A 22,857-nucleotide genomic window follows, 5' to 3' on the forward strand; every position below is an offset into this window, starting at 1 on the left:
ATTCTGCAGCAGAAGGAACTAGCGGATGTAGAGCCAGAAGGGTTAGTGCCTCTCAGGAGTGAAGCGGGACTCTGGCTGCCTTGAGAAAAGCAATCCATGCATAGATAAACTGAGTTGTTTTTATAGTGAGGAGAATTAACAAGACTGGTTTTAATCCTAAACCCTCATTAGCAATGAAGACTTGAAACATTCCTGCCTAGAAAAGAAAATTACAAGAGAAACAGTGAAAATAAAACTCTGCCCCAAGTGGCATTTATACTCAACTGGGAAAAGACTGGGAAATCTTTGGAATCTACTTACCACTCTTTTTTCGTTGCCAGTGGAAGCTGCCTAACACAAACCCATAACAAAGATGGAATAATAGTCAGTGAAAGGAGAACTGCTTACTCACTGACAGGTTTGCAAATTTATATTTCATTATGTAGCTGGCACAAAAGGCCCTCCATTCCTGCAAATAATTAGCTGCCTGGCACTCCTCGGGGGCTTCAATTACGCACCTGTATAAGTATTTGCCAAATCAGCACCTCAGAGAAGAGAATCAATAAAGACTACATAAAACATGTTTCTTTAAATAATCCGTTCAGTGGTATTTTTCTGTTGCCTTACTCATAAAGGTGAAGCCTTTATACTCTAATGAGTATTACCTTCATTTCAGCCAAGCCTTACAGCCTGAGCATATTTGCTTTGGGTAGAAACTGCAGAGGCCAAAGGGGAGTTTTTGAAAAATTTAAGTTCCTATAATTCTGGCTGGTTTTGGCTTCCATGGACTCCAATAAAAACAGAAGTCTGATTTCTTAAGCACCTTTTCTAAAAGCTTGTACTACTCTCAAGGAGCATAACAGGTTAATGTTATGATGCTAGGGACTGTCTGAAATGTCTCTGGAGCTGTAAGAGTAAGACCTGCTCTTCATTCAGGAGAAATGTAAGAAGCTACAAAGCTCCTTTAGAAAATCAGGTCGTTAAAACCGTAGGAGCCATCAAATCACAGAGCCTGTGTAAGACATGCCAGCACTGAGCTGTGTCCGCACAGGTGCAGAAGGTTGGGGCTGTGGAGTTGGGGAGAGAAAGCAAAGGAGGCGAGATGGTCAGAAGGACCACAGAGGCAGAAAGCAGGCAGCAAGAACACATCAGACGCAGGCGGTTAAGTTTGAGAAGAACTAAGTACGACTGTTTGGGCAGAATGTGAGTTGAGAAGCAGAAAGTCAGCAAAGAACCTGTGAGCTCTTGGTGATGTCTGCTAGCGTGGAGGAACGCTAGAGAAGTCAGAGTGAACAGACAAAACTGGAAGACCAAAGTCCTCGCCCTGTACTTCAGTAAGGTGGTAGTGACTTGCTGAACACGCACATAAGTGTTTGCTGGGTCTGAATGAGAAGCCTAAGCAACAAGAAATATATTTATTGTTAAAATAACTCTTGTGTTCATACAGAGTTACATTAAGGTGGTGCCTTCATGAAACAAGTGGGCAAAATACAAAACAAGTGGGCAAGTGAATAACTTGCATTATAATATACATCAGTAATATTGTATGTTATTTTATATTTTTACATCAGTGTTACGTTATATGAAAGCAACCTAATGCTGGGTTATTAATTTATGCTTTATATTGGGAACAGAGTTGGTGGGGCACCAAGCTGTTAGCTATTAATGTAAGAAAAGAATGGATTTTGGATGCTCAAGCCACATACTTGTCTGAGACTGTGACACTGGAAGATCAAGACACAATCCAGGCTGTATCCACTACGCTTTGTCGGTGACCCTTGGACAGGGCACGTGTAGCAAGCTGTTGAAGCCCTTGCAGTAGAATGGGCTTCTCAAACCAGCCTTGTAAAGGTACAAGCAATAACTCGTAGTATGATGTGAGGGAGATTCAAGACCAGAAAATGCAGATTACCCAACTCTGTTTTTCCTATGAGCAGCCAACAGAGTCAGTTTGGTAACAATAAACATGCAAATATCGTTCGATGCTTCTTCATCTCTGGGACAGGATCTCTGAGGCTGTGAATCTGCTCATCTCCCTTGCTGAGAATCCCGGCTACTACAGGGTAGAGTGTGCAATGCAGGAGGGAGGGAAGGAGGGATCACATGGACTGTGTGTCAGGAGGGTGGAAAAAAAGGAGTCTTTTTTCCAAACCAACATCGTTAAGAATAAAAGCAAATCACAGTGTCTGCAAAGAAGCCCTTGAGGACAAAGATGGGAACAGGGTTGGGCAATGCAACAAATAGACCATTTTTCATCACAATCTCATAATTGCTGTCTTGTTCCCAGTCTGCTCTTATGATAGACTTTGCAATACCCACTGGGGACTCTTCTAGGACACAGCACTGTGAGCCAGAACCTCATTTTAACATTATACCAGGGAAACTATGCTAGGCAAACTGGAGCCACGAAGTCAAGTTTGGATCCAAAGTACATTTTTTTTTTTTTTTCCTTTGGCTCCAGAAGCCCAGAGCAAGGAATGTAAATTGGCTTTGCAGAAGTATGTCAATTTTGGTGCCAAAGTTTCATTCGATATCATCTCTGTCTGGCACCTACACAGCAGGTGCTTCCCGAGATGACCTGAGGCACATCGGCGCAACACAAACACTGGGCTCAGCTCTGCTAACCACACAGCTCGTGTGTCTTGCACAACCTTACATGCCACTGCCTCCCTGCAGGCGCGGAGACTGTCTCCTGACACCATGCCCCCAGCCACAGCTACAAGTGGATTTTGCAGGGAGGCTGCCTGCTCCTGCCTCCTTCACCCCTACCCAAACCAAGGCACTGCCTCACAGTCAGTGCACACAAGTGATAAACCTTTATTGCTCATTGTGAGTCGCTCTTGACAACTCTGTTCTGAGTCTTGCTGAAGCTGATCAATCTACCTGCATGAGTAAAAAGTGCTCAGAGGAGTCTAGGGTGCAGGCCTGCCCCTTTTGGGAGAAGCATGTCCCTCTCTTTGGGGCACCTTACTGAAATCACCGGGGATGTATTGTGGTGGTGTGCAGCAGGACCTTGTGCAGAGCTTGGCACAGGATTAAATGAGGCAATCGTGTCCTGCTGTATGTGATCGGGGTCTCCTGCAGTTGCAAGGTCAGCAATATCGTTGGCAGTCATCATCGTTTGGAGGGGAGGACGTTCCTGCCTAAACCTCAGCTGTTGTGTTGCAGAGGCAGAGTCCACGACTGAGCACTCACTGAGCCACGCGCTAGTTACTGTGCTGGTTTGTACCTCGGTCTCTGCTAGGTCTCGATCACAAAAGGCACTCAGATGCTCATTTCAATAGTAAGCAGAAATCAGGTGAACCACATGAGCTTTCTTCAGGCCTTGGGTTCGTTGTCATATTTGTCTGGATGCAGAAAAAGGAAGCATGTTGGAGTAAGAGCAGTTTGGAGCATCAACCATAGTCAAAGGCAGGCCGGGAAGTCTAAATTCTTTCATGGATTTGTAGTAGGACAAGAATCTGAGCATCTTTCCGTTCATTCAGCTGTGAGGTCAGATTTGTCACACTGACTTGGGGAGGTATGGAACAGACTCAGTTCAGCTAAAGCCAGCCTGCTTTTGTGGATGTTTGTCTGATCCAGAAGTGTTTGAATCCACTAAGATTTAAAATAAGCTAGGACCAACTCACCGAGTGCCCCAAAGCTCCCCAGAATTTTCAAGGTGAAAAAGGAGTTTCAATCAGATTCCCAACCAAAGGAGTGTGTTCTGTCTTTAATTATTAATGTCTGAGAGAGTAGATTATATTGTTTTCATAATGGGGCAAGGATCCTCCATTTCTCACACGCTTCCAGGCTCACATTTGATAGCAAACTCCCATGGAAAGATTGCAAAAAATTCCTTGCTGGAAGATACGATTAAACAATAGCCTTCTGGTAATTTAACAGGCAGATCACTAACCTGATTCCAATCTCCCTGAGCTAACGCATGCTGACAGGGGATTGTTTCAATTAATTCAAGGTGACAGTAACTGACAGTCTTTTCTGTGAAAGGCTGATCTGTCCATACAGGAGATGTCCTCTAATGTACCTTTGCAAATAAAGTAGTAAGAAGGCAGATTAAAGAAGAGAGCAAAAGATATCTTGTGTAAGGCGCCTTCTTCCATCCTCAGCACTCTGCAAAGTGAAGCCCTCTGCACAGCTTGCTCTGCTCTGCCATCCCCAGATCTCCTGGATTATTTTACCTTTGTAACTGCTCTCTCCTGTTCCAGGTTAATAAATCCCAGTGAGTAACAGAACTGACTTCAGTTTGACTTCCAGCAGAGGCAGCTATACTTCATTACCTAAATCCTGCATGAACAGCCCGACTATTGAATTTAACCCGGGAGATGTGGTGCTTTCCTGACTGAAGTCGAGCGAAGCTGGGTGAAGTAACCATTCTCATTTGGTGATTTGGAGTGATAGGCCAGTATGTCAAGGGAAAGCTGCTGCATCTCCACCTGAACTCATCTTTCCTGTCCCAATTAAAGTTGAAATTCCCCCCCCCCCTTCCCTACCGTGGGTGTCTATGAACTCATGGGAAATCAGGATTACCGATCTCCTGCTTACAGGTAAAATGTGCTCTCATTCAGTGCCTTGGAATCGTAATGTGAGATGTGATGGAAAGGAATGGTGATATAATATTGAAAGAATGTTTCTTTTAGCTAGAAGCAATTTTTGCTGTGCTTTGTTTTGTTTTAACCAGACACAGCCCCGAGTGAAACCTTTTAATGTGACGCGAAGTAGTGTGGAGAATTAGTCATTTATATTAAAAAAGCAGGATGTAGCTTGGCAGAAAGGCATGAGGATGGCGTGGCTAAGGCTGCAGGATTTACAAGGAGACAGGTGAATTGTTGCACTGTAATAACATTTGGCTGGAGGAATTTTCAAGGAAGCAGAGTGTCACAGTTATCCCCAACGTGGAGTTTCATGCTGCCGGTAGGAAGCAGAATAAAAGTGCTTCATCTAAATGTCTTAATTACCCAGTGCTAGATAAAAATGCATTTAGCCGTGCTAAGCAGAAGACTGTTTATAGAGTAGGTGCAAAGCCAGGAGTTGCAAAAAGAGATTAAGGAGTTCAGAGGAGACAGAACTGTGCATGGAGACAGAGGGGCCTGTGTTTAACCCGTAAGATTCCTGGGGGGACAGGGAGAGGGTGGGGAAGCAGAGGCTGTTTGTTGCTTTAGCTTCTCTTTCTCCTTGGGTCCCGCAGCTTTTGCCTCAAGTGCTTAGCTCTTTTTCAGGACACATCCTGCAACACATCCCTGGCTTCTCCTCCCTTACAGCCAGACAAATTGGACCTCGTTAAGCATCCTCCCACAGTTGCCTAGGCGCCAGGGCTGACAGTGTTGTGATGGCTAAAGAGCAGGCTGACGGGGAATCTGCCTCACGCTGAGTGACAGCGCTGGCCTCTGGCCAGCCCCAGGGCAGAGCTGGAGGCTCTTGTGCACAAGATTCAATCTTTAACATTTTGCAAATGATGTGCCTGGTAAATTAATAGTCACTGCTCAGAAGCCACACCAGGAGAACCGCTGTGTTCCTGTTCTCATACTGGGAAGACAGAAAAATCCTCCTGAGGCTGGACAGGGGAAGTGGTGTGGAAGAGAGTTTGTCGTGAAGAGTCTCGGGAAGCGTTATGACACGATGTCTTTGCTCTGTACAGAGGTGTCCACAGGGCTGCACCGTGTTATTTCTCATTGCTAAAACACAAATGCATGATAGAAATGTTACAAAGAAACCCCAGGGATACTGCTCCGGGCCTCGTCAGACCTCTTGTTGGCATTGCTGGAGGACAATGTTTTAGCTTTGTGAGGCTTCTGGGAGTTTAATAGCAGGCTTATTCCAGTGAGACCGAGTATAATAATTAGCCTGTTGATTCTGTGGGGCATGCTGTGGCCTGACCATTTGCTTTCCTGTGATGAGTGACCAATTGATTATGATCAGTGCTGACAGCCACAGTGAGTTAACAACCCATGGGGATGTTGGGTTTAGCCCTTGTTTTGCAGTAGGCAATGTCCACTCCCCGTCATTTATTTTGTTCTTTTTTGTAATTGCTAGGCAATTCTCACAAAAAAAAAAAAAGGGTCTGGGCCATTTTCTTGGCAGACCAAAACTATCCTTTTCATCATAGAAGCAGCCTGAGCAGCAAAAATGCTATGCTTTGCTCTGCACTTATATTCGCTGTGGAGAAGGATGTCAGGGGGCTCGGATGACTGGTGTACAGGCTGTCCTTACCCTGCTCTTGAATCAGACAACTGTGATAAATAATGGGAAAATTAGGTTCCTGGTCTAATACATGTGAGGCATCACAGCCACCAGATAAAAAAATGCATTTCAGTCATTGATTTTTAAAGCTACTGTGGAGCATCTATGCTGTCAGAGTAAGGTCCTGCTTGTATTTCTCAGTTAAGCAGATTCTGATTCAGAACTGAAAAGGAAGTTTTCTAAGGGTAAAGCCTGAGGACTTAGCGAGGTGCTCTTGCCAGTTTGTCGAGTGGCACTCCTGCTGTCTATGCAGCACTGATCCAGTGCAGAATGGGTGCTATGGGACTTGATTTCCTCTGCAATGAGGAGCAGCTGATTCAGTAACCCTGTGATGTGCTTCGGTACTGCAGCAGTGGAGAAAAACAATAGAACTGGAGCAGAAATCAGTTGATTTAATTGTAAGAAAACCATACATTTTTGGATGGTAGTCCACAACTGGGGGTTCACAAATTACTCCAAAAACTGTGCATTGGTCAATCAGAGACATTTGTCAGCCTTCTGTGAGCGGTTCAGAGAATGAAGGAACAGAGCTGCATGTGGGGGCCATCACAAATGGAGGAATAGATATTGCTGTTCTTCTTTATAAGTAGGTGTTTTCTTTTTCTCCACACGTGTGTTGATTTTCTTACTGTCACCAGCTTGTGCTCTTTTCTCACTTTGATCTTCAGATCAAAGAGCAGAAGGGGATGGGAGGTGGGGGGGGGACGGGCAAGGGCGGGGGTCAAGTTGGTCACAGAATATTAGATTTCCCAACAAACATGCCAGGAAGAGAAAAACAGAAAGGAAGAGAAAGAAAAAGTAAAAAATGAAAATAGAAGCAGAGGGGAAAGAGTCAAGATGTTATAGAGAATGATTACGCTTATTGTCCTGACATGGTATGTCTGTGCTCAGATCAAACCATTGGGACTAACACAGTCACTGAACTGGTGCTGGTTCCAGTCTGCTGAGTGTAACTCAGACACAGCCTCCCAGCCTGTCTGCTCCCACTCAGAGCTGCAGCAGGGTCACGAGGTGCCAAGCCTGTCCCACGCAGGACTGCTGTCACTCTCATGGCAGGGGCACCCGTGCCAGCATGAGACACGAGTCCCTCACAGAAATGAGGCAGGATCTGTGTCTCAGCTGGGCAGGGGTGTGGTGAACAGACTTGGCAGAAGTCTCAGCTAGTTTATAGCCAGTGGTGGCATAAAATAACTGGAAGACAAACAAGAAGTGGTGGGAAAGGCAGCTTTCTAAGACTCCAAAAGACGATGTGTGTCCAGTTCCTTCAGAAGGAGTAATTCCCCCTTCAGTTTACCTACTGGATAAACAGTGTCTGGAGAACTCAGGAGACTTACGCTGGTACAGGACAGGGCACTGGCTACTGGAGCTCTGGAGCTCCCAGCCCACCTTTGCCACCAAGAGTGACCGTGGCCCTTCTCTGCCTTTGGGCTGACAGTCAGACAGGAGAGGATGATATATGGTGTTGCAGGGGGTGTATTAGGCTTTAACAGGTAAGGCTTATTCTACGAAATTAAGCCTTGGAAAGAGTCAGAAAGAACCAACTCTATCAGTCCCAAATGTCTCATCATCTGTCAGCATTTTGGCAGGTTCTGCAATCTGTCCCTCAGGCATACCTGGTACTGAGAGCACTAATCATGTGTGAAACACCATGCCAGCTCAAATGGGAGATGGCTGAAACCTCACAAGAGCATTTGTCTTTCTGGAGTTCCCAGTTTGGCTTTGACTGGGACAGATTTACTGAAGCACCTGCATCAGTGTCTTTCTGGATGAGAGACATATTTGTCTTTCTGACACGGGCTCTGAACATGACAGTCCTTTTACATCCTTGTCCTGGTACTTTCAGATATGTCTGAGAGTGTGTACACAAATGCACATGGCTCTTGGGAACTTAGAGTTGACTCTTTCCACCTCCAACCTGAGGGAACAGCTTTCTGATGACGGTCCACAGAATGAAAGCAAAGCATGTGAGCTGGGTAGTTGTGAGATGGGGGGGGTTTAGAAATATTGTTCATTTTTCCATTGTCTCTGCTAAAGACAACCCTGACCGTGGGCACAGAGCCAGGACATATCATGAATTAAAATAATAAAACCAATTTTCACTGGGAGAGTCGGTTCCCTTCAAATTCTGTAAATCCCTCCCTCTCTTCTCCTGTAAATAGCTTTAATACACCGCAGGCGCCAAATCACTTGACCTAGGTTAGCCTGTGAACTGGGATGCTTTCTGCTCCGCTGAGTAGGCCGGAGCCTGGATTTTTCCTCCCATTCTCTGGCTGTCAATCCAGGTAATAGTCACAGGCCTTATCTGAAATGCATTAGACTTTCAGCGAATTGTCTGGGCTCCGGGCCCTGGGTGCTGAAGGCACTCGTGCGTGTAATGTGTAGAAGAGGCGAGACGGTAGCTTTTAACACCCCTTGCCTCATCTATTTTCTTGGCTCAGGTTCAGCAAGTCTCCACAGTCTGCCAGCAAGAAACATATCCCTTTTGGTTCAAATATGTAGGCAGCGGTAAATGATCGGCTGTAAGATGCTTCTTTGAAGGCTGTGAACACTCAGCACCCAGTTTTGAGGCTATTTTACCTAATATAGGAAAGTTATTTCAGAGACGTAGATGGCTTTCCCCAGAGGCAAGAAAAGAAGGGGGAAAGGAGAGAGTATGGGGCCTGGGCCGTTCGAAGTGGCAGTGCTAGGCAGAGTGAGGATTTTCAGAGAGGTGTTAGGGCGTCTGAAGCAGCCTAATCGAGAAATATTCCCAACTGAAGAGCAGATATGAGGCTTCATTCAAAACTGGCCATCTGTTCTGACCTCCTGCATAAAACAGACCAAGCTTTCCCTTCTTACAGCGATGGCCAGCCTGCAGCTCAAGGTTTGACTGGAGTGCATATCCCAGAGAATTCACGTTCTCTTGAGCTAACAGCTCTGAGCATTTCTATCCTCTCCCCTCGTACCTTGTTCCAAAAATCTTTTAGCTGATGAATATGGACAGTAAATATTTAAGCACTTTCCCCCAGCAGATGTCAGAGCATGATAGTTATATCTTGTTTGCTAATTGACATGGCCTTTCTTGTGTACAGTTAGGGGGAAACACTTTTCAGTAGTCCAAATAGCTTTTATTTATGTAAATGTTCAAAGGTCAATTTTGCTTAAAAAAAATGCACTGAACATCTTTGGAGCGATCTAAATTTTTGTAATTAAAAAATGGCAGAATATGTTAACAATCTAGTTGCTTTGACATTAATGTCTGTTAGCATCCATTTCAATTTTACCGTGAAAACTCCTTCTTGTCTTTTTGTTGATTTGTGATATGGAAAACCAGTAGTGAATCTGCATGTTTAAATGCTAATTCAGTCTGGGAAAAGAAGTAATGACATCTAATCGATGTTATTTGCCTGACAGATAAACCACAAGTAGTCAGGGCAGGCCGGGTACCCTCCGTTATCTGTAGACGGCACCCAGTGAACTGGTACATTAGCGATTTTCACAACTACCTGCAGTACCACATTTGTGCTTCCCGAGTGGAAGAGATGACCAAAATATCTCCTATGCTCAGCCTGATGTCGCTAAACTTTAAAGCACTTCCATGCCTGTTTCAGCAGTTTACTTCACTGGGGTTCTGGTAGTCTACATGATCTTGGTCCTTGTAGATTCACATGCAGTTGTCAGTGAGGATGGGACAAGTGGCGAGGAAAAGAAAGGAAGACAGCTCATCCGTCATTTGTGTACTTAGGAACATTGCAAAAGTGTTCCTCATCAGCTCTGAAAAATATCAGTAGCCATCATAAAGATTATTTGTGTAGCACGTGGACAAACAAGGAGCACTATTCAGGTCAGACCCAATTAAGACAGAGCATAAACAGCAGCAAAGCATGTTCCTTATCACATTCTCTTGAAGCAAGAGGATGATTCAACATTCATGGCCTATTGCCTCCTTAACCTTTCTGATGATGAGAGGCAAATCCAGGTATGAAGGGGGCTCTTTTGGTGTGGTGTGGAAACTAGTTAATCGAGAGTCTCTTTAACCAAGTAATGAGTGATAAGACAAGAGGGAATGGCCTCAAATTGCGCCAGGGAAGGTTTAGACTAGATATTAGGAAGTATTTCTTCACAGAACGAGTTGTTGGGTGTTGGAATGGGCTGCCCAGGGAGGTGGTGGAGTTCCCATCCCTGGAGGTGTTTAAGAGTCGGGTCGACATAGCGCTGAGGGATCTCATGTAGTTGGGATCTGTCAGTGCTAGGTTAAAGGTTGGACTAGATGATCTTCAAGGTCCTTTCCAACCTAGATGATTCTGTGATTCTGTGAGAGACTGCTCAGAGTACCACTTCCAGACAACCACTGAACAAACACGCACTTGAATTCAAGAACCTCCCACTTCTCTGTGTAAGAAGGAATCACAGAATCACAAAACAGACATGTCTAGTTCTACCGATGCCTCTGTGAGGCAAGGTCTGTCATTTTCTAGATTTTTGCGCAATGTCTAGCAAAATAGGCTGACTATAATGCAAATAATGCTGTTATTAGTGGGTCAGCCTTGATGACTAGGAAGTCATGATTCACAGATGTGTAACAATTGTAGTTGGCCAAAGGGAATGAAATGGAGGGAAAGGAAAACACATCAGAATGTCAGTGCAGCAGGATCAGGGCCAGTTCAATATATGTGGTTTGGATAGAAAATTCCTGATTTGCCATGGCATACAGAGGAACTTTACAGGAATTTAGAGGTTTGTCACTTGAATCCCATTTCAGGCTTCTGGAAAATGCTATAAAGAAGCTGTCAAAATGGCTTTTGCCTTTTTCTGAACATATTAAAAAAAATCTAAAGGAACATAAAGGATCAAGAAGAGCTGCACCACCTCCTGTCCAGACTTACTCTACCCAGCCAGAATGCATGAAGCCCTCTCAGAAAAACTGCTATGAGGGCAGGACAGAAATATTCATAGAATCATCGAATGATTCCTGGTGGTATTCCACAGGTTCAAGCTCCCTTCTATGTGGAGAGAGAGGACTTTTTTCCTGCTAGAAAGATGGACCTGATGTTTGTTTTGTATTAGCAACTAGACGCTTTGCTGTAAGGAGCAACGTTCTAAACAGAGGGGGCGGGCAGGGCAGGGGGAGGTTATCATGCAGTGGTCTTGGCTCTGCCACAGATTTATTCGAACTGGAAAATGTGATAATTTCTGATCAAGCTGTGATGTGACTGTTTGTCTAACGTTAACACATTTGACCCTCTCCGGTGGGCAGAGGTTGTCTTTGCTCAGCTAACTGAGGTGGTACAAGCTGCGTTAGTTCTGGGTGTGATTTAAGCACAATAGTAAGGAACGAGCTGGGAATTGTAGCCTGAAATAAGTGTAGCCCATAGCCTGAAAAAGGTTGGAAAGACGTGGAGCTGGAAGGACTTGTATGGTATTGCAATTGGTTGAGTGCTAGAATTGTTCAGCAGCAGATGGCATAGCACTGCGGAACAAGAGCCAGCTTGCCTTTCCTTTTTCCCCTTCCTCTGTATTGTTTTGTTTTTCCTTTCAGATTCTAACGATCCTCATCAGAGGCTGTTAACCACTTAACTGTAATCCTGTTGGGAAGTCTCTGTTTCCAGAGCTGCTCTTCTCACAAGCTACAACATCCGAAATGGAAACAATTAATTTATTATTATATATTGTTATATTTATCCAGTGATATGAAGTGCAGTGAGAAAACTGTAGGGAACTGTGATGTTTTTGCAATATGCCCGAGCCAGCAAGGGAAAGTGGAGGCATATGTTGTTTGTAGTCAGGGTATGACAGCAGGCATGGTCAGTACTGCCTACAGACTGGACTTTTGCATATGTATCTTTTAATTTAAGCCTTTCACAGAAAGGTTCTCAGGAGGGGAAACAGGACCTAAACTGTGATGGGAGAATCCACATCTTTGGCATGAACTGGAGATTTCCTATAAAGAAACATTTATCTTTCCCACTATCGGTTCCTCTTAGCTCTTTGCTACGCAGATTTCAGCCAATACTCCAACAGGACTTCAGTGGCCCAGAGAACCAAGGGCCAACACGTAGGTTACAGTCACTGCAGGCCTCAGGAAGCACCACTGCCACCACTCCGTCCCTCACTGCCCAACCTTAGCGGGGCAGAGCAAATGATCAGAAGGAGCTCGAGAGAATGGCTGGGCAAGACCTGTGTTACTGCTGGGAGGACACAGTCTTGTCACGCTCCTGTAGCTGGCCAAAGCTAAAATAATTAGAATACTGCATGTGTGATCTTTGCATCAGGTTTATTTACTCTATTTTCACAGCTACCTTGGCAGTGGTGAGGTGATATGAGTCACGTGTGGGAAGAATAATGCTTTAGCGTGGAATGAACATGTTTTCCTCCAGTTTTAACCCTTGCTCCCTACATCAAATGCTCCCTTATCCTCCTGAAAAGAGTAGATGAACTGTCTGCAGACACAAAATAAGCCGAAGTGTTTGGGTCTGACATTTGAAAGGAGAAACCATTGTGGTAACGTTGCTTGGAAAGTTGATGTGTAAGGCTAGCCAGCAAAAGAACCTTTAAGGTTCTTTTAAGATTTTTATGTTTTTTTGAAGGAGAGAGAAAACAGGAAAGTCAGAGTTTCACAATGTCTGTGCTGAAACAAACAAGAGACTGGGTCAGCAAGTCCAAGCCCTTGACTGGAAATCCAGAATTTATGGTTTGCTAGGTAATCTGTATGGAATTCCAGGAGTGAAAAGGCATTCACTGACCCATTCTGAGACTGCTTCTAGTCCTTGGGCTTGATCAGGAAGGAAGTCAGAGCCCTTATACTTAGAGTGATCTTGCCTGGGGACCAAGGCTGAGATCCAGGCCACAACCACATCCTGGAGTCCCAGCCTGGGCAATAACCATCATGTGCTCACCCCAAAGCTCTCCTGTACTGGTGCAACCTCACCTCAGCAGTGAAACAGGAGGGAGCCTTGGGTGTCACAGGGAAGGTGCAGGCTTGGATGTGCTAAGGTACCTAGTGCTCTGGCAGAGATGCCCACAGGAGCTTGCCAAAGCCTTGCCAGCATGATGCCTGGCTAGATCCAGTGCTCTGGGTCCCAGAAATAGCTGCTCTACATTTTTGCATGCATAGCAATGTGGAAATTTGCTCTTTTAGGCTGTTCCAGGTATAACCAGAGCTAACATTCTGTGCTTTAGATAGTCAGATAGAACTTGTGCAGGGCTGTGACAAGTTTCATGGCCTGGTAGGCTCTGCTGCTTCTATTATTGAGTTGAAACATCTCAGCCATGTTTTATTCTGGAATGGTTTTTCTGGCCTGTTGCCTGAGCAGACAGGACAATGGGAAGCATGGAGCAATGTCCTCTGTCCATTTGGTTCCCATGAAGTGCTGAGAAATGCTGAGAAGTGGGTTGTCAGTCTGTGGGCTTAGAACTGGGGAGAAGGGCCGGGGATTGAGTGTTTTCAGCAGTTCCAGAAGGAATTCCCTGCATGAGCATCTGCATTAGCACTTCTTCCTTCCCTGCAAAAGACAATCACTAGGTGATTCTGGTTCTTATAGGAAGTTCATGAATTGGTGCATTGCACAGTACAAAAAGACTAGCTTTCTGTTTGCTTATTTCTCCCATTGTTTTATTCTTAGCAAGGAAGGCCATGTCATAAAATTTCAGGTCTATGGAAATACTCCACTATTCAAGAAGGCATAAAACTGGAGGCTGGATGCTGCATGTGTGAACCGATTTGTTAGTGAAGTGCATGTACATGAGGTGTATCACTTCTAAGGGTTGGAAGAGTTATGGCATTAAGGCATGCACTTACTTGACTGGAACAATCTTCCTTCTGGCTTCCAAGTATATTCCAGTTTTTAGAAGAATTCCACCCAGTGCCAATAGATGGAGGGTGAGGAGCAAAACACAATGCACGCAGTAAAAATTGATGCAATCCTCTAATGGAAAAGAGAGTGACAATTCTGGGCAACAACCAGGACAGAAAGCCAAAGCTGCTAATGACCCTTTCAAGTGATCAGAACTGTGACAAACCTGTTTATTAAGTCAATGTTTATTAATGGGCTTACTGGAGCCAAGTCCCTTGAGTTTCCATGCTGGCTCTGCTGTGAAATCTTTAATTTTTGATGGCATCAGACACACTTTTGTTTACCTGCTGGTAAAATAAGGAGAAGAAAAAAAAACCTTCATTCATTTCCTAGAGGTGAGATCCTGAAGAGAAATTGGTGAAAATCTTCTGTCGAACTGAAACAAAAGAAAAGCCCCCTTCACAAACTTCCAGTCCATTTTCTTTAACAGCCCCTTCTTTCTTTGGAATTCTGCTGCTGCCTCTTGCTGCAGGACAGAAAGAAACCTTAAAGGCATGGGTGAGAGCACAGCTCTTGCTCAGACTGCAAATCTTCCAGAGGATTAGGGTTTTACTTCAAATAGAGGAATGTAAATGTGTCTGGCTCCATAGTGGCTGGAAATTTCTTGCTGGAGCCAATGTTGGGCCATACTTGGCGGTGACGAGACGTTTGTTTGCCCACCCTGGTTGGACTACAGCTCTCGGGCTGGAAAATGTTAAAATGGGCTGTGCGTGCTTTCAGTGTCATAAAGCAGAGTTGGGTGGGGGAGGGCTTAGGAGGAGGAACTGGATATAGGTGATTATTCTCCAGTGCTCACAGTTGTATCTACTAAGGGTGGAAAGCTGGGGGAAGAAGCTGGGTTCGTTTAATCTGACTGCAAGGCTGGGAGTTTGAGCTCATCTATTTTCGCCCCTCTCTGTCTTTCAGCTATCACTGCTTCCTGGCATTTTGTCCACTTGTAGATTCACAAAGGTGTTTGGGGCTCTAAATCCCACTGAGGCCAGTGGGTATTTGGCATTTAAATGCCTTTGTGGTTTCAGGTTCTCTTTACAAATGCAGAAAGGTATCATGTAGTGAGTAGGCAAAAGAGTTAACAGCAAAAAGAGCAAGTTGGCCTGCATGCAAGAGAGGTAAGCAGCATGGGTGTGCGGAGCCAGGCAGCCTGCTGGGGGATCCTAGGGAAAGGTCTGAGCACACATAACGTGCGGTGCACGCCCAGGGAATTCACAAACCTGGGTGCCCGTTCATACGTACAGGCTGACGGCAGCATGTCAGCACAGAGCTTTTGTGAAGGGCAGCAAGATGAAAGGCCTTGAGGGTCTCCTAAGTCACCACTCCGGAGGCTCTGCCTGCCAAGTAGGACTTGGCTTTTTCTGAATGTCATCTAGTGTTTTGATGGGGTATGTCTTACTGCTACTCTCCCACATCTGGACAGTGGGGGTCAGAAGATAACAGCTCTGTAAAAGGGCAAGCAGCTGATTACTTCTGTGCTACCTACAAAACGAACATCTGATAGAAAGACAAATCTTATCTGCAGGAACCTGAAGGCAGGGAGATGCACAGCATACTTTGATTTCTTCTCTTGTTGTCAGCAATATTCAGAAACCTTCTTTTGACAAAGCTCTGTTCTGAAATCTGATGTCTACATCAAAGTTATGGCAGTTATGAAACAAGCAGGGGTTTTGCTCAGAGCAGGGGAATTACAAAAGGGCATGAGACCAAAAAAAAGGGTTCTGAAAATGCTTAGAGAAAGTAATGATGGGGCAAATGCAGCCAGGTTCCAAGTGTAGAATGTCTCTAATGTTTTAAAGACTAATAAAAAATTGACAGAATTAATCTGTTCAGTAATAGGATCCAGCCTTCCCTCCTGTCCTGCTCTGCCAGGGGGAGAAGGGCGTTATAGAAAAGCACAGGACCAGGGCCTGAACAGTGCAGGTTCTACTTGCAGCTCTGAGTCCCTGGCTGACTTCAGGCATGTTGCTTTATTTTCCTCCAAGGTTAGGGTCTCCTGAATACAATGGGAAGAATAACAGTGCCTTCTTCAGACTATGACTCAGCCATTAGTGTAGATGAAATGCTTTGATCTCCATGAAGGACTAGCTATTCATGATAGGGGATGGGAATCCTATGGGCCAAGGGGTGTTTGGCTTTGGTCAGTGGAGTTTCTGTGTTATCCCTTTCTGGCAAATGTTTCCTTGGAGCCAGACATACCTCTTAACTCAGTTGGAAATAAGATGTTATGTGTTGTCCCTGTGATTACAGATTCAAGTCATCATCAGTAATTTACAGCCCTAAGTGTTTTTGTGTTTGATTATCCGCTCTGTGATGTGAGATAGAAGTTATCGCTCCAGTTCTTGATAAAGGGAAAACCAACTCTGTGATAGATAATCTTACCAGAAATATCCATGTGCAGCTGATAAAGTGCAGGTGTGAAAATAAAAAGGCAGGAGCTATTTATTCAGGAATAAATCAAGAAAACCTTATTTCAAGCAGTGTCTCCTCTTTTCCAAGAGCTCCAGGACCAAGTTCTTCTCTGGCCCATTCTCTTTCCAGCAGAACTCTTCCCCTAACTCATAGTGAACACCAAAGTATCTTTCACTCCTGACCCTTACTGTCCTTTCCAAAGAAATATGCTCAGCCTGGGGTTTTGACAGGCTCAGTGCTTTAGCCCTCAATGGCAGTTTGTATTTACGTAAGTGGAACACTAATATTTACTTAAGATTATACTGTATTTTTCATGACTGAAGGGAAGATTATGCTGCATGCTTTTTATATTTAAGAGGTGGGGAAGAGGGAACGGTCCTGTGGCGTGCCTAAAGGACCAGAGGCTGTTCTGCTTTGCATTAAGTATGAAAATTAGAGCAAAAGGGTGATTGGGACTAGAAACAAAGTTGTCCAAAAGCAGTGGAAATGCATGCTAGCATCATTTCTCAGGAAAAGCAACATGAATGGGGAGAGAGGGGAAACCCCCTAGTTTAGGCTTACTGATTTGGTCCAGGGACCTAGGTTAGTTTAGCATTAATAGATACTTCTGCATAAATATAAGGTTCTGCTGCTTCTTACCTGTGTTCTTCCATGTACTGCTCTCTAGCTGGGTGGGGACTGAGCCAGGGGACTAAGCTATCATCTGTCCACGCTTGTTCCTCCCAGTACTTTCCATGCATGGTTTTAAGCAACTGTCATAGATTTATCCTTTTTCATGGAGGCAGGGAGTCTGTGTCATACCCCAGGATTCTTGCATCTGACTCTGATTTCAGCAGTTTTGGAAAAGGGGAACTCGGGAAGGTCCCAGGTGGCTGCAGGGAAGCAGCCTCGTCCCAGCCCTGGAGGCACAAGCCTGGGTGAGAGGGGTGAGGCAGCGACTTTCAGCATCCAGCTTCACCTTACCCCTGCCCTGCAGACAGCACTGCTCAGTCACCAATCTCATCTTGGTGACAAAAAAGCTTGTTGGCGGGACAGTGAGGCACAGAGCGAGGGGTGGCTGGCCAGAGTTACGTACCGTCACAGAGATCCTGTACCTAGTCTGCTGCTCCATGTCTCGAGAAACACGGCCTACGGAGGTCACTTATTTTGTGCCAAATATCACCAGTCAAATCCAGATGGGGTGACAGTCCCCTGACATGGGGATCAAATGCACCTGTATCTTTGCTGACCCCAAAGACTGGAAATAACTCCACTGCCTTCAACCTGTGCTGATTTATACCAAATGAATATCTGATTACATACTGAGGAATATAAATAATTATGTTAATATTTGTATTCTGTCAGTATCTGAGCATTTATATTCGATAACAATATACTATATATTTGTTATCTATTGATATATAATTTTAATATAGTAACACAGCAAAAAAGAGCTGTAGAAATATTAGAATAGTAAGGGCTTGTAACTGAGAGACAAACATCTTTAATCCAAATATCAGCAATAAATGCAACATTTTGAATAAGTCGATACCAAACATTTCAAAACATATTTTAACTTTGGGAGGGAATCTACTCAGTACCTCTTTAAATAACATTTATATAATCTAAAAGAGGAAATTCCCACATACTGAATGACGCAGATATAATTTTGCTGCAGCCAAAGGCAGGAAATCCAATGGTAAGCCTGAAATTCTACACTCAGCCATTTCTGTTGTGCCTCAACAGTAACGTGTATTGTACAAGTAACAGCTACCTAGATATAGCCCTGTATGAGACACATCTGTGCCTCATCTGCAGAGGTCATGAATCTCTTTTAAGACTGAACTGAGCAGGAAAGTGCAATGAAATTGCCTGGTGTTCAGTGCCTCGGATCTTTTTAGCATCTGAGCCTTGGTTCTTCACTTCAGGCTGTCCTGAGCCGGGACCTTTTGTCACTTGCTGGCACAGGGTGATGGCTGTTGCAGAAGGTCTATCCTTGCTCTGTTGTGAAAAGGCAACCAAAGCAATATCCTTCTTCCAGGCCTGTAATAAAGTACAAGCTCTATTTTAATTGTTCCCACCATCCAGCAAGCAGGATTAGTTGCCAGGGCCAGCGCTGGCATTAGCACTGACAACTGCAGATCTCACCAGCCGAGGAGTTGGACCTTCCAAAGCTAGCATCGCCATCGGCAAATTTAACAGCAGCCACCAAATCACTGGCACAAAGAAATATGCTGGCAATAACAGAAAAGAGAGGCTGGGCAGCTGTCCCTTCAGGAGAGAGGCCCTAGTGTCATTCCATGTGAAGCATTTTCCTTGCCCACACAAATACACTGATGACATTACCACCAGGTATTAGCAGTGTCTTAAAATGGTCGGGCAGAGACTAGGGATAGGAAAGCCCAGGCTGGTGTGTTTCTCCGGAGACCACACACGTGCTGTATTTATGAACCAAAGAAACAAAAACTAAGTTGTCTCCCTTTTATAAAAAAAAGTACCTGAATAACAGAACTGTGTGGTCTGGCAGTGCCTCCCTATCCTTTGCTTAACTTACTGGAGAAACAAACACAACCTTCTTTAACTTTTATCACTTTGCTCACATTTCTCTCCTTTTTAAGCTTTTGAGAGAAATCCTTGGAGTAAGCCTTCAAAAGAAGCACTGCCTTGTGACCAGTGATTGCAGCAGTCCAGGTTCAAGTAGGACTGATACCAGGCAGTACGTGGTTTCAATGCTTCACAGGTGGCCCTTGGCTTCTGCAGTTAAGTTAGCTTCACGTGGTTTATCCTGCCCAGGCAATGTGTTGAAATAGCTGACCCCTTGCATTCACTTCCTTCCTAACTTGCTATGAGCCTAAGAAACCCTTTTGAGTACAACTTGTGTGTTTCTACAGGCCAGACGGCCTGAAAGAATTCTTCTGAAAGCGATTTGAATTCCTCCAACATGTCTTTCACCTCCCTAGGGCATTAACTTGCAGTGTGATTACGGGTGCTTGATTGTCGTAGTTAAAGATTGCCAGAAGGAAGTTAGTTAACAGGAAATATCATATGGTTTTAACAGGTCAGCAGGCAGAGTGTTAGGTTATTCACCAGCCTCTGTCAAAGTTTGTGGTACAAATAAGCCCTAAGCAGGGCAATGATAAATTGGCTCTTCTACCTCATTCCCACAGCCTTGACATTTCAGCAGTTTGGGTGCATGTGAAGCTGAGGAAAAAGATTCCAGCCTTTATGATGGTTTTGGTTCTGGTTGTCTGTGGGTCAGCCTCCAGGGCTTTTCATCTGGGGAAAACAGGTGTCCGTACCTGCTGCTTTTCATTTTTAATCTTACATTAGTATCCTCAGATGAGGCCTTTAGGATAGACAGTCACTTCCTAGTAGGAAGAGAGAAACGGAGAGGTGATTTACACGTTCAGCATCACTCAGGTGGTGAGTGACAACTGCAGGTTTTGTCTTCACTCAGTTATGTATTGATCTCCATACCACCACTTAACTAGCCCCCTTCAGAATACGTTAAGAAAACAGAGCCTGTCTGCCTGCCCAGCCGTTTGGCATGATCGTGTCTGACTAGTGGTAAGCCCCATAATATTGGGTGCCTGCCAGCAGAGCACTAGCAATCCACAGCTGGCAGCCTTATTAATATTTCTTTAAACAGCTTGTGCTTTGTTGTTGCACGTGCTTTTTTTCTCTGTTTGTTTCAGCAGACAGGGTGCATCCTTGCAAATAAGGTGGGCGATCCATCCTGCTTCACCCTGGGGAAGAAAGCCAAACTTAAGGTCATCTCAAAGTGCCTGCTATACCTCCTGCCAAGTTGTCTTTTCTAAGTGCACAGGGAGTACTAAAGCAGCTTCCCCAGCTTCCAGCACAGCACTGGGTACTGGGAGCTCCAGAGGGACAATCATTAAGATATTTTTTAATTTGCCTTGGTCAGATTTTGCAAGGGTGGTTTTAATTAGCCCTGCTCAGCTATTAAGCACATGTCCAAAGCCTGTCTGGCTGTGGAAAAGTGAGTTAAATAATTTGGGAAGGTCTGTGCAGTGCCAGCCAACTCACTGCTCATGAAATGAGCTGCTTAGGCCAGCACTGGCGCTTCTATAAAGAAAAGCTGGTCCCTTTGAGGTCCAGGTCTATCTGCTTTTATCACTCTGCAGACTCTTGAGTCTAACTCCTTGGCATTTACTTCCCCAAACAAATGATTTGAGCTCAAGAGGAGGGCAATTCTTTTCTCAGACCATTTGCAGCTGTATGCAGCTATGCAGGGAGACCACAATGTGTTTAGAGATTGGGGTTTGCAGAAGCTCCCCAAACTCTGGAGTCTTTTCTGACCTGAGCTGCATGTGTCTGCAAACATAAACCAGAAAGCTTGTGAAAACTAGAAGGCTTCCTGCAACATATTCAGTATTTCTCTTTTCATACCATCTGTAAAATATCTTAGGAAGAACTTTTCCAGAGCTCAGGCCTCCGGTGTGAAGGTCTTAAGGAAAATTAGAACAAAAAACTGTGTCTGAATGTACCTCACTTCAGAGAGGTTCTAAAAAAGTCCAAAGACTAACAAAGAAAGAAAAATACCTGCAATTCATTGTCACTCACAGAAAGTGCCCCAGTGAGGACAGTCTTATTCCTTCCTGCCACATTTTAAATCTTTCATGTCTGGTTGGCTTCTGACACACAGTTATACTGAGAGCAACTCTTCTGAGTTTATCAAGCTGAAGTCAGTATAAACAAAAGTGAAATTAAATCTATCGTGCAAATCCCAGTCCAGTGCAAAGCTAAGATATACCCCAAAGATCTCTGTCATGTAGGCATGTGCAAATTGGTAAAGTGAATCCACACAAAAATGTGTGCAAATTCAGACCAATAGTAGCTGTGTGTGCAACACTGAGCTGACAAGTTTGCCTGGGATGTCAGATACCATTGGGGTGACATGAGAAGACAGAAAGACAGTTGATTCCTTGGAGACTGCCTGGGGCCAGCTGCAATTCCCAGTGAAATAAGATTAAGAGTGCGCAGAGATACTGTCATGTTTGGCCCATGGCTCGTGATTCCAAGAGTGCTGAAGTCAAACTGCCAGAAATCTGATAGTCTGGAATGTGTGCTAAAATAAATATTTCCTCATAGGTATTTCTTTTGTCTGGGGGTTACTAGTCAGGTTGACAGGCCTCCAAACCAGCTCCCTGCTCAGGTTTATCCAGGTTCTGACTGCCAGTCTTCTACAACGGATTATGTGGTTTATCTGCTGAAGTCTTGGTCTCTCATTCCTTGCCTAGTAAGAAAAGATGAGTGATGGAACTTGTGCTTGTCGCGGCACATTGTAGACCCTTGTCTCCAACAGACAGGACCATCGCAGAATCACAGAGTGATATAGAGTTTGTTGGTCCAGCCCACACACAAAGCAAGGCCAACTTCTATAGAGAACTCAGCTCAACATGAGCCTGATTTTCTATGCTGGGTACTCTTTTTGCAGCAAGCAGTAAATGTCATAGCTGAGTAGACCTTTTGGATTTAAAAACAATTTCTTACAACTTGTAGTTCGGTTTATCCTATATAGGACTCCAATGTGACAGCCGCATGTGCAGCAGAGACAAAACTGTAGGTTACAGTGTTTAAGACCGTTACCATGTACAGCTCTTTGATATGTGTTTTTCTTCTGATAATGTGAGTTAACTTATGTAAAACTGACGGTTTAATTTTTGGCCCATGACTGTGGATTCTGTAATCAGTACCATCCTGAACTGAACTTTAAGGTTAATTTCAACTCATATCTCTCTTTATATTACCAAATGACCACATAAGACTTCTGCTTTTGTTCTGCTAGATGCTGTAACCACTTGCTAGACATTCCTAATTACTGTATGCTGGATATATGTATAGCCTTCTGCTTCAGAAACAGGCTGTCACTTGAGCTAAGGGGCTGTCAAATTTAGCCAGCGGCATTTTAGGGCTTGTGGATCGTGATGGGCAGTTCTGATGCTTACCATGCATGACATGTGCATAGTTAGCTTAGTGTTCAGGCCGAGTTCCTCTATTGATGTTTCCACCACTAAATGAAATGCGTGTTCTGTGTTAATAGACTTGATTAGGGTTTATTCAAGGAAAATGTTGGGATATTAGGTTCTTCTATCTGCGAGAAGAGAGCCAGTCACTAGCCCTGTAATGTTTTTTTAAAGATCCACTTGGCCTTGTCCTCCAAGTTGTGGAATGAGTGTGTCACAGCTTTCATTTTTCAGAAATATTTGAAGACTGACAAAGGAGACTGGTTAGCAGATCTTGCTAAACGAATCTGTTATGAGATCCACACACATCTTGCAGGCTTGGACAATGAACAGGAAGCTCTCTGCACTAAGATGCCCTGACCAAGCAGTTGCACTGAAAAATTCGACTAGGAGGAGGAATAGAAGGCCTGGAAACAAATGTAATGGGAAAAATGGGC

The 22,857-nt window shown here is 44.4% G+C and overlaps 1 protein-coding gene across 2 annotated transcripts in view; it reads left to right on the forward strand.

The window, feature by feature from the left end:
* Positions 1–22,857, forward strand: part of C1QTNF12 (C1q and TNF related 12) — an 81,759-nt gene that overhangs the window by 46,321 nt on the left and 12,581 nt on the right. Inside the window, exon 12 of one of the 2 annotated variants that reach the window (XM_074848510.1) lies at positions 4,188–4,218. The exons of the other annotated variant lie outside the window; for it this stretch is intronic. Within the exon in view, the coding sequence (XP_074704611.1) occupies positions 4,188–4,192 (5 nt within the window). The 3' untranslated portion in view covers positions 4,193–4,218. Of the gene's footprint in view, positions 1–4,187; positions 4,219–22,857 lie in introns of those variants that run through there. 2 annotated transcript variants of the gene reach the window in all.

The sequence above is a fragment of the Strix aluco genome, chromosome 22, assembly GCF_031877795.1.
Source record: "Strix aluco isolate bStrAlu1 chromosome 22, bStrAlu1.hap1, whole genome shotgun sequence".
NCBI lineage: Eukaryota > Metazoa > Chordata > Aves > Strigiformes > Strigidae > Strix > Strix aluco.